The following is an 11,984-nucleotide window of genomic DNA, read 5'->3' on the forward strand; positions in this document are numbered from 1 at the left end:
ACAGCATCTACCCCTATCCAGCATATGCTACGTCTCACTTGTTTACTGTCTGTCCTACCCACCCCCCTGCAAGCCCCATGAGGACAAGGGTTTTATTTTGTGCACTGGTATATTCCCAATGCGCAGCATACAGCAGGGACTCAGAAGATCATTCCTAAATGAATTAATGGATCACAGTCCCTACCTCACAGAGTTATTCTAAGGACCTGATGATCTCATGCAAATAAAATGCAGCACTCTGTAAGTGCTGGGGAAATGGCAGCTGTAATTATAATTAAGGTTCTATTTTTGTAAGTTCCTAGATACACAAGTTCTATGAGTCAATATATAAAAAGCTCTTGGACTGGCACTTGGCACCCAGAAAGCACAGCTCTGATTATAATTAATGTCCTCTTTGTGAAGGTTTTTAGGCAGGGGCAGAGAACATTAGCTGTCCTCCACCATCCTCCACGGACCGTTCTCTTCTTCCTGGGCATTGGCTAGACCCTTTCCCAGATACCCTTACAGGGAGCTGTGGCCATGTGACTCATTTCTCAGCAAAGGGACATTAATGGGAGCAGTATGTGCCCCCTTGGGGTTGGGGCTGGTAAGACATCACCATATCTCACCAGGCTCACCTTCCTCTTCCACCAGCAGAACTCAGGCCACCGCCATTCAGCCATGACCGTGTGGAAGACAGTCGGCTAAGGGATGGCCTGGGTCCTCGAATCACTGCACGGAGAAGGGCTGCCCCCCAACCTGAAACACCCACCCTGGACTATGACGTGAGCACGAAACTTCGTAGTGTTGAGTCAAGCCTGTATATCATGGGGTCTGTGAGTAAATACATGGAAACCACACTGGAAATGTGGAAAGTCTCGGTGACGAGGATGTTGAGGTTCCCCCAGGGAGGAACCCCAGGGGATGGGGGGATAAACGCCCAGGCCCATGCCTCACACGCTCAAGTGTCTACACACATGCATGCATGCACACACACACCAAACACACTGGAGCGACACGCACAGAATTTGGTTTTATTCTGGCTTTCACACATCTACTGCTAAGACGACACAGATCGGCGGTACCCCCATCCCCCATGACCATGGTGACCACTCCAGTTTCCTCAGCCCCCTCCTCCCACCCCACCCCTTTTGCCAAGCTCCCTGGGTGGGGTCTCTGCCTACACCTCACCCCGGGCATGCAGCATGAAGTGCCCATGCAGCTCCCCGAGGTTGTCGAAGGAATCCTCACACTCTGTACAGTGGTAGGTGCCCTCCTCCTCCTCGTCCTCCTCCTCCTCCCTCCCAGCCGGCCGGCCCCCCCCAGCCCGAGGCGGCTCCTCCTCTTCCTCCCCGAGGGCCCTGCCTTCAGGGGCTGGAGCTTCCTGGGGGGCTGTAGCAGGGCAGCAGAGCCGGCAAGGCGGGGTGCCTGGTGGGGCCTCCCCAAGGGGTGAGCGGCCACAGAGCTGGCAGGGCTGGGCTGGGGGGCCCGGGGGCTGGGCTGCACGGGGGGCCCGGCGGGATGGGCCCCCCCGGCCCCCCCCCAGGCGCTGCTTCACCTTGTAGCCAGGGTCATATTCAGGATCATCGGTGGCCTCCTCCTCCTCCTCCTCCTCATCTTCTTCCTCTTCGGAGTCTGGCTCTGAGAGAGTGTATTCAGAGTCAGAGGAATGCTCAGGGCCTGTAGGGGGATGGACCGGGAGAGACAGAGGCATCTGAGGACAGACGGCTCTGCCCCCTCCCTGAGCCTCATTCAGACTCGCCACAGCATGGAGCGGGCAGCCTGGACACAACCCTGCTGCTCCCCACAGACGGGTCCCGGTCGCATCGAACACGGCCTGGCACGCGGTTGGTGCTCAGCGCTAAGCAAATGGACGTCTTGCAAGAACCGCATGTTAGGGGTTTAATAGGGACAAAGCAGCCATAATAAAAACAGTAACAATAACAGTGTTCTCTGCTATTTTAAGAACCCTGTTCTTGGGGCACCTGGGTGGCTCAGCCGGTTAAGTGTCAGGCTTTTGATCTTGGCTCAGGTATTGATCTCAGGGTCATGAATTGAGCCCCGCACCGGGGTCTGCACTCAGTGGGGAGTCCGCTTGAGATTCTCTCTCCTTGTGCCCCTCCCCCACCACTGTGCACACATGTGTGCTCTCTCTCACATAAATACATCTAAAAAAAAAAAGGAAAAGAAAAAAGAACGCTGCTCTTATATATTAACCTACCGAAGGCTTATAACAACCCTTGGAGGGAAGCACTATTATTAACCCTAAGTGACAAATGGGAAACTGAGGTACAGAGCAGTTAGATGACTCACTCGCCTCCAGTCACACAGCTCTACCAGGGAAAGCTAAATATGGGTGATGACCTACACTGGATCATTTAGGGAGACAAACAGGTCTTCAAGTAAATTAAAACACACATATGTGCTTTGATGTATGTGGTGTATATATACCTATACAGTTAAGTGAATTACAATATTTATTTGTAAAGATTCATTTACTTTTAGAGAGAGAGAGAGCAGGATCTCATGACCCTGAGATCACGACTCGAGCTGAAACCAAGAGTTGGGCACTCAACTGACTGCACCACCCAGGCACCCCTAAAAATATTTTTAATTTAATTTTATTTATTTGAGAGAGGGAGTGCAGGAGCAGGGGGAAGGGGCAGAGGGAGAAGCAGACTCCCCGCTGAGCAGGGAGCCCCACGTGGGGCTAGATCCCAGGACCCCGGGATCATGACCTGAGCTAAAGGCAGACGTTTAACTGACTGAGCCACCCAGGCGCCCCCACTAAAATATTTGTAAGTACAGATATAGTACTGTGATTTCATGGGCATGCAGGACATGTCTAGGACAAGTGTAGGTTAAAAAAGGAAAACAATTTGCAGTAGACGGCAGAAGAAGGTGTCATCAGCAGTCATTATGGGGGGTGCACACAGAGCACTGGTCAGGGAGGAGGGAGGCGCCTACTGCAGGCGCCTGTCAGAAGCATCCCCTAGGATTGCCACAGCCTTGCCCTGCATCCATCCCGGCCCCTCTTCCTCAATGTCCTCCAGCAGCCCAGAGGGGTCCTGTGACAACTGAGCCAACCACACTGGGCTCCTCATGGCTCCTCGACCCCTCAGGCATGCATCTGCCACAGGGCCTTTGCTACCCTTTTTACAGATGGACTAAGGCTTGCTCCCTCCCCTCACCAAGTCTCTACTCAGGGGTCACCTTCTCAGGGACACCCTCACCACTCTGTCTGATCGGCAACCCTTCCCCAACACTCCCTATGCCCCTGACTCTGCTCTGTTTTTTCTCCTCAACTTCCCGTATCCAACATCGACTTGTGTATTTATTGCCTGTCCCCCAGAGCAGGGACTTTGTCTGGTTCACTGCAGCGTCTCTAACATCGAAACGCCTTCTTTGTGCCTGGCATTCAAAGCAAACCTTTTCTGAGGCTTTCACATGTGCTGTTCCCTCTGCTGGGAATGTCTCACCCTGGTTTTCCCCATCATTCTTTAGGACCCAGTAGGAAGCCTCCCTCCTTGGTGAGGCTGTCCCAGATCTCCTTGTCCTAGGAGCCACTCACTGTCTTTTGTCCTCCGGTTGTCCTCACCCTGAGCCCTGAGGGCTGTGCCTATACAAAGCCCTTTCCCACCAGACCAGGGGGCAGGCCTGCTCTGACTCACTGCTGGCTCCCTGGCATCACCCAGCTCAGAACAGTAGGTGCTAAATGTTGGCTGAACATCCCCACCTGTGGTTCTCTCTCTCTCCTTGTTCCTGCCCCCGTCCTACTGTCTCTCTGCCATTTAACATGTTTCCTGAGGCCTCGGTGTGGGCTGTGCCTCCGCCTGGAAGGCTGTCCCCTACTCTGTCCGCCTGGTGACCTCCTACTCATCCTTCAGGCCCCAGCACAGGCTCTGTCCTCTGACGGTGGCTTCCTCCACCCCGGCTCCCGCTGGCCCGGCCTCTCCCCTGGTGACTGACCTAGAGGCTGCAGCCATCTGGGTCCCAGTATGTCTCCGCCGTCAGACTAGGAACCCCTTGAGGGCAGGTCTGACTCATCTTGGGGTCCCCAACACTGCCCAGCCCAGGATGTGTGGGTCAAGTGCACAAGGGTGCCCCGAGACCCTGATCTCCCTCCTTCCTCCAGGCCTTTGCCTCTGCCCTTCCCCCACCTGGCGACCTTTTCTTCCCCACTAACAAACTCCTGCTCCTCTTTAAGGTCCCAGCTCACACGTCACCTTCTCTGTGAGGTCCTCCCTGTCTCCTCAGGTGGTTAGTGTCTCTCTCTGGTCTGGGAACCCTCTGCCCCTACCCGCCCCCCCCAAACCCCAACACATCCTGACCACCTGGGTAGTGACCTGGAGGCGGCGGACTCCTGGAGGGCAGGACCTGGGTCTGACCCATCTCCATGTCCCCAGCAATGCTGAGTCCCCAGTCAGCCTCAGCAGATATTTGCTGAATGGCTGCAAAACACAGAGGAAACCCCTCTGGCCTTGGGCCGGGGCCCCACCCCTCTTTCTCCTCCCACCTGACTTCACACCAGCTGCCCTCCAGGGCCTTCAAGGCCCACTATGACTTCATGCGGTTGGCTTGGGAAAGGCCACCAGGTCGTTGTCCACAGCAACCAGGTCTTTCATATCCACTGGGATTTTAAGGACCACAAGCCCTTTTGCACCTACCATGCCTTCTCCGCCTACAAGATCCTCAAAGCCAGGCATGTCACCAGCTTCGACGTCCACAGTGCCTCCCAAGCCTCCTGCCTCCTTGAAGCCCACCAAATCGGCAATGCCCAACAGCTCCTCAGTGCCCACCAAGCCATCAACGGCCCCCAACTCGGTCACAAGCCCAAGCAGTTCCAAGTCTACCAAGGGGGCAAGTACAAAGACAGCCCCTTCTAAACAACCCAGCAGCAAGTCCAGAGTCCAAAGCAGGGCAAGAACGCCCAGCAAGGCCAGCACTGACACTAGGGCCAGCAAAGTCAGCAAGGCCAGTGGGGTAAGACACCACCAGCGGAGGGGCACACACAGCCGGGGCCGAACTCCTGACAGAAGGGGAAGCCGCAGCTCCAAGAGGTCACCCAGCAGGGCCAGCACTATGACCAGGATGAGAACTCCTGGTGCCACACCAGGTGTGCCCAACAGGGTGAGAACTCCTACTTCCCAGAAAAAGCAGAGTAGGGGCAAGAGTTCCAGCCGGCCTAGAAACAACACTCGGGAAAGAAGTAAGAGCCAGCCTAGAAATATGAGCAGGGAGAAGAGTTACAGCCCACCAGGAGCCTCAAGCATGGGGAAGAGCTCTGGGCTGGCTATAACCCCAAGTAGGGCAAAGAGTTACAGCCCCACTAGAATGCCCTTCAGGGAGAAAGGTTACAGCCAGTCTCCATCAGCAGCGAGGACGGTGAGGAGTTATAGTCAGATGATCACCCCTCGCAGGGAATGGAGTTACAGCCCAACGGAAGCAGCTAGCAGGGTCAAGAGTTACAACCAGGACAGTGCACCCAGCAGGACCCGGAGTCATAGCCGGTCTAGCTCCCCTAGCAGGACCCAAAGTCACAGCTGGTCTAGCACCCCCAGCAGGACCCAAAGTCACAGCCAGTCTAGAATGTCCAGAAGAGCAAGAAGTTGTAGTCAGAAGAGAGCCTACAGTAGGATGAGAAATCACAGTTCGAAGAGAAATCACAGTAGGGCAAGAAGTCGCACCCGGAAAGGAACTCCCAGTCAGACAAGAAGACATAGCCAATCCAGAACCCACAGCAAGGGAAAAAATTATCACCAATCTAGAACGCCCAGAAGGGAAAGAAGTCACAGCCAGTCTAGAAGGCCCAGCAAGGAGCAAGATCACAGACGATCTAGAACACCCAGCAAGGAGAGAGGTCACAGACCATCTAGAACACCCAGCAAGGACAGAGATCACAGACCATCTAGAAGCCCCAGCAAGGAGAGAGATCACAGACCATCTAGAACACCCAGCAAGGAGAGAGATCACAGACTATCTAGAACACCCAGCAAGGAGAGAGATCACAGACCAGCTAGAACACCCAGCAAGGAGAGAGGTCATAGACAATCTAGAAGCCCTAGCCAACAGAGAGGTGGCAGACAATCTAGAACCCCCAGCGAGGAGAGAGAGCAGAGCCGATCTGGAACCTCCAGCAAAGAAAGAGATCACAGCCAATCTAGAACCTCTAGCAAGGAAAGAGATCACAGCCAAACCAGAACCCCCAGAAAAGAGAAAGATCGCAGCCGATCCAGAACCCCTAGAAAAAAGAGAGGTCATAATCGATGCAGAACCTTCAGAAAAGAGAGAGATCACAACCAATCCAGAACCTTCAGAAAAGAAAGAGATCGGAGCCGATCCAGTACCCCCCGAGAGGAGAGAGATCACAACCTACCTAGAACCTCCAAGAGAGGTCACAGCCGATCCCGAACTCCCAGTGAGGACAGAGAGCACAGCCGATCTCGAACCCCCAACAAGGAGAGAGACCACAGCCGATCTCGAATCCCCAACAAGGAAAGAGACCACAGCCGATCTAGAACATCCAGCAAGGAGAAAGACCACAGCCGATCTAGAACCCCCAAGGAGGAGAGCAATCCTCGCCAATCTACAGCCAGAAGTCTCAGCCAGAAGGATTCCACCAGCAGGGCGCACAGTCCCAGTCAGAATGGAAGACCTAGTGAGACAAGGGGCCACTCCCCCTCTAGATTTCTCAGTAGAACCCCAGTTCCAAGCCAGGATGATATTCAAGGCAATGTCACCATCTCTAAGGCTGCCTCACCTGGAGAGAGGTCCTCATCGTCTTCTTCCAAGCTGGCATAGCCCCCAGTCTCAGCTGGCTCACGGGTCTCTGTCATGGCCAGGGGAGGGGACAGGAAACAGGAGCAGAGCAGCAGCTAGGCAGTGTCCCTCCCCGGCCAACTCTTCACAGCCACACCTGGGTCACAAGTTCTCCAATGCAGGATGTCGGCAGGTAGAGCGGGATGCTGGGCAGGGGAAGGAAAGGCCTGTGGTGACTCAATAAATTTTTACGTAGCATCTGCCTCCCCAGGCCCAGGTGTGTGCTCAGTGCTAGGAGAAAGGAAAAGATAGCCCCAGCTCTTCTCTAGATCTTAATTTCCCCACCTGGGCAACAAAGCTGTCAGTGGCATGGGGAAGGGGAATATCCCAAATATTTAGCAGCAGGTATCAGCATGGGCACCAACCAGAACTGAGTGGAACATGGCCCTAAGCCAGGAATTAACCCTTTAGTTGCTGGTTTGTGAGAAAGTCTGGGGCTGGGGGAGGGTCCAAAGTGGCAACTGGGGGTAGGGAATTCCTTGATGTAATGGTGATATATCAACGAGTCTAGAAGGACTTCGATATTTAAATGAGTGGTATGACAGCACTAGTTTGTGTCAGCCCCAGTTCTATAACCTTGGCAAGGCGGTGTCTCGGTCTGAACCTTAAATCTGTCATATTCTAGCTGTGTAGCTTCAAGCAAAGGACTTAACTTCTCTAGCCTCTTTCCTTCTCAGTACAAAAGGGCTCCCAGGGCTTAACCCATGTAGTCCTTATAACTATGTTGAGAGATTATCACCTCCTTTGTACACGAGGAAACGGAGGCAGAGGGGATTAACAGATAGTTCAAGGTCACACCAACTAGGTGGTGGGTGAACCAGGATCTGATGTTACCCTACCTCTCATAAAATGATCCCTTGGCTGAAAAAACTCTTTGAAGATTCAATGGGCTCATTCAATATAAACTGCTGGTATGTGGCGGGTATGCCATTAATAGTGGCTGTTAATACTCCCACCCACAACCCTTTCTATAAACCCCAGCCATTCCAGACTTCTCACCTCTCCCCGTGCACACCAGGACTTTTCACATCTGTGGGTCTTAGCAAATCCTACTACTGCTGTATAAAATGTCCTCCTTTCCCCTTGTCTGTCTGGAGAACTCCTAGTCACTCTCCAAAGCCCACCTCAAACACAAGAACCTCTGTACTTCTTCGAGCCCAAATACCATCTCTACTTCTTCCAAGAAGCCTTCTCTGACTCCTTTCTTTCCTATCCCTCTTCACCAATACCTTCCCGTGCGTGCGTGTGCACACGCACATGGCAACTCTTTTGTCTTCCATTGCACTCCCTAGCAGTAAAGAACCAGGAAAAGCAAGTTAGTGAAAGGGTTGGCAGCCTCAGCTACACTTCTTTAAGCCAAGACTTGTGCTGGGTCCTGGGTATACAATGGTGGAAAATACACAATCCCTTCAAAGCCTGGAAGTCAAGTTTAATGCTGGGAACTAAAGAAAAAAAAAATCAGAAGTGAAGCCTGGAGGAGACCGGGCCGTGGGGGGTGCTGGTAGGAATGGCAGGGGAGCTTTCTAAAGACACCCAGGGGTGCCTGGGTGGCTCAGTAGGTTGGGCGTCTGCCTTCGGCTCGGGTTGTGGCCCCAAGGTCCTGGGATCGAGTCCTGTGTCCGGCTCCCTGCTCAGTGGGGGGATCTGCTTCTCCCTCTCCCTTTCCCCCTCTCCCCGCCTGTGCTCTCTCTCTCACACTTTCTCAAATAAATAAATTAAATCTTAAAAAAAAAAAAAAAAGACAACTGAATCTGGGTTTTAAGGACAGGAGATTCATTATTGGCAGAGGAGAGTTGTCATAATACCCTATTGCTTGTAGGGTCCCATTTAATTTGGGAATTCTACTTTATGCCAGGATAAATTTGCCAAATTTAGTAAATAAAAACAGACCATGCCTGGTTAAATTTTAATTTCAGATAAATAGAAAATCATTTAATATACATAGGTTCCATGCACTATTTTGGATAAACATTTCTAAAAGGTTATTTATCTGAAACTCAAATTTAACTGGACGTTCTCTATGTTACTTGGCAACTACATACTAGAGACAATCAGTACTTCCCATGAGATTACCCGGAGACATTGTTCACCAGTCCAGCCTATCTTCCCCCAAACCCACATCACACAAGGACCTTCCAGAGTATTCCAGATGTCAAGTGGAGACAAGTCCCTTTCCTACAACGACTATGGTGGCCATACTGGCTTCCTCAATTTTAAAGGGACACAAATGAGGGTCCCTCACTACCACAAGACAAACACTGTGCTAAGACCCCACCAAATCCTGAACCTACAGCAATCAACTCCCAAGATGCCCTGCGTGAACATAAGAGACACCCGTTCCCACAACGCTATGGCAGGGAGGCCAGAGCAAAACCTTACACCGGACAATAAGGACCAGTCCCCACAGTGCCCTAAGGGCAATTCTTCCCAGGATGCCTCAGGCCTATAACGACCACCTTCCAAGGTGTTCTGCGTCGAAGCACTTCAAGCTTCCAGGATGCTCAGCACTAGGTGTGTGACTAAAGGGACCGGTTCCCCACTTGAGGCTAGGATAATGCTTCCCAGAAAGCACTAGGCCCATAACGACTAGCGGACCCACTCCCACAATGCCTCAGGGCTGAGCGTCCCGTTTCCCCAGGATGCCCCAGGGCGGCACGGAGCCGCGTTGGGGGAGAAAAGGGAGCCTGGGTCTCGCCCTCCGGCCATCACGGGCCAAGACGCCTGCCTGATCGCCCCGGTGACGGGAGCCGTCACTCCCATCATGCAGCGGTGCCGTAGCGCCCGCTTCCCAGCATGCCCCGCGCACCCCTATCCCGGACACTCACCGGCACTAGCTGCCCCCGCTCTGGCTCGGCGGCTGCGGCGGCACGCCTGGGGTCTGCGCCTGCGCTGCAAGACGGGCAGGAGGGAGTGCAAAGCGGCGTGAAGAGCCTAGGGCGCTTGCGCGGCGAGATGGACCATTTCGTCGCACGGTGGGAAGAGGGGCTTTCCGAGTCGGGCCGTCGACGAGGCCCGCGCAGGGGGTTCCGGGCTTTGCCCCTCGCTGTCCGGGTTTACTTGGTACAGTCCGCAGCTAAAAGGAACATGAAACTGCAAGGCTTGCGCGTGCGTGAGCGAGCCGGAACGCGCGTTATAGAAAATGGGATGAGCTAGGGGATGGGAGCGCCAGCTAGTCCTGGATCCTGGAGCTGAGGCTTGCTTATTTGCATAATCTTAGTGAGGGACAATAGGAGCCCTACGGCGCTGAAGGAGTCATTTGCATATTCCCCGAGAGGCCGGACTTCAGAACGCCGTGATTAGCATATGAGAGGGGCGGCGGCTGGGGGGCGCTCCTGAACAAAGCGCATGCGCTGACGGATTGCGGACTAGCGCGGAGCGGGTGGCCTTGTTTTAGATGGCATCGGTTTGCATCCGGAGAGGGGGCACAGGGGCCAAGACGCTTACCAACCTTCACAAGCCCTCCCCCCCCCAGCATAACTATTTACTGCTCTCTTCTGTGCCAAGCCCTGTGCTGGTGGGCACTGTCGTTTCCGCAGTAGGCAAGACACACCTGGCCCCTGTCCTCATGGCACCGCAAAGGAAGGAGAGCCACAAAAGTCAGAACCACAACCGAGCGGTCAGACTTGGAATAAATGGACTATAGGAAACTGGGAGCCAGAGGAGGTGCCCGCCCCAGCCTGGAAAGGCTTCCAAACTGTGGTGATCTTTAAGCCAAGGATGAATAGAAGCCAACTACAATAGATTTTTCCGGCAGAGGGAACAGCAAGGAGAGAAGTCTATAGGCAAAAAGTAGTGCATGGTTTGATTGAGCAAGTGATAGCAGCTAAGTTATGCCTGAAACACAGAATTGAGAGAGGGGAAAGGCTCCTACAGGTGAAGAGCTCAGACTATGCTGACGGTATAGGAAGCCATTGCGGCATCCTGGGCTTCCCGGAATTGTCTCAGATTCCAGCTCAGAACCCTCCAATGCGCTCCCATTACACGTAGAAAAAATCCAAACTCTATCATGGCCCGGGGGCTAGACACATAGTCTGCCCCTACTTGTCTCTGATTTCACTCACCTCTCTATCCACTCTACAGTCTAGCTCCACTTCCCCTCAGACACTGCAGTCTCTTTACCACCTCAGGCCTTTGCCCTTGCTATCCCCTTTGCCTGAAAATGCTTTTCCCTCTGATCTTTGAATAGCTGGTCTCATGCTTATCATTCATTTCTTGGCACAGGTGTCAATCAGACAGACTCCCCTTGATCTTTCAAAGATGGCACCTCCAGATTTGCGTTAGAGACGTGAGTGGGGCTGTGGATAAAGCAGGATTGGCCACAAGGCGATTGTGGAAGGTGGGGTGAAGGGTGCATGGGACTTCACTGTCCTGTTCTACTTCTGTGTTTGAAGTTTTCCATAATAAGTTAATCATATCCCACATCCCCTTCTCTGCATTCTATCTTTAGGTACTTATGGCAGTCTGAAATTTAAGTTTTTTTGCTTCCTTGCTGCAGTCTTGTTTTCCTCATGGAAGCTTTGTGAGGGTAAGAATGGAGTCACCCTTTTTCTTTGAGTCCTCAGTGCCTAGAATAGGATTAAGTTTCAGATTAGTACTAAGGCGTCTAGAACACCTAACACTTGCCTGTTTTATTCACCATGGCATCTCCAAATCTTTGAGCAGCACCTGGCACAGTGTAAGAGGTCAATGTATTTTTTAGTCTAATATTAGAAGCACTCATCTAAAATTTAGTTGAATGAATGAGGGGTCAGGAATGCCAGGCTAAAGGAGTTGACTGAACCTCAAGGTGAGGGGGAGCAAGGGAAAGGTTTTGAGCAGAGCAGAGACAGGTGTCACCAGGGCAAGACGTGAGTCATTGAAAGGTCCTTTGGAAATTGATGTCAAGGGTGGAGGAAAGCCAAGGGAAGGATCCGGGCCATTGGCTGTGGATGGTGTACCTCAGTGGCTACTTAAGAGACAAGACTCAGTGACTTTTGGTGGTGGAGTGGCCAGGAAAAAAAAAAACAAAACTCAAACATTTCTTGGAAGAGGAGAGGTGCCCTTGAAGAGGTAAGGACACTCTCCTGGCTTGTACTGTCCACCAGCAACCATCTTACTCCTCTCCCTCCTCCCTCCCTTAGTTCAGTTCCCCTCCCAACATAGTGCAGCTCTGGGCAGAGGGACAGACACACAGCCACCCCAGACAC

At 52.9% G+C, this 11,984-nt stretch overlaps 1 protein-coding gene across 3 annotated transcripts; it reads right to left on the reverse strand.

Annotated features, from left to right (window-relative positions):
* Positions 1-993: 993 nt before the first annotated feature.
* On the reverse strand, positions 994-10,061 carry ZNF428 (zinc finger protein 428). 3 transcript variants are annotated; one of them, XM_034639695.1, is made up of 3 exons: positions 9,624-10,061; positions 6,740-6,944; positions 994-1,620 (listed from the first exon to the last, which is right to left on the reverse strand). In XM_034639695.1, the coding sequence occupies exons 2-3, from the start codon at positions 6,813-6,815 to the stop codon at positions 1,160-1,162; spliced, it is 537 nt and encodes a 178-aa protein (XP_034495586.1). In that variant the 5' UTR covers positions 6,816-6,944; positions 9,624-10,061; the 3' UTR covers positions 994-1,159. The 3 variants fall into 3 exon arrangements, with proteins under 3 accessions (XP_034495586.1, XP_034495585.1, XP_019660099.2); XM_034639694.1 differs by having other exon boundaries at positions 994-1,659; positions 6,740-6,965; positions 9,624-10,046; XM_019804540.2 differs by having other exon boundaries at positions 994-1,659; positions 9,624-10,045.
* Positions 10,062-11,984: the final 1,923 nt, after the last annotated feature.

This window comes from Ailuropoda melanoleuca, chromosome 12 (assembly GCF_002007445.2).
Source record: "Ailuropoda melanoleuca isolate Jingjing chromosome 12, ASM200744v2, whole genome shotgun sequence".
NCBI lineage: Eukaryota > Metazoa > Chordata > Mammalia > Carnivora > Ursidae > Ailuropoda > Ailuropoda melanoleuca.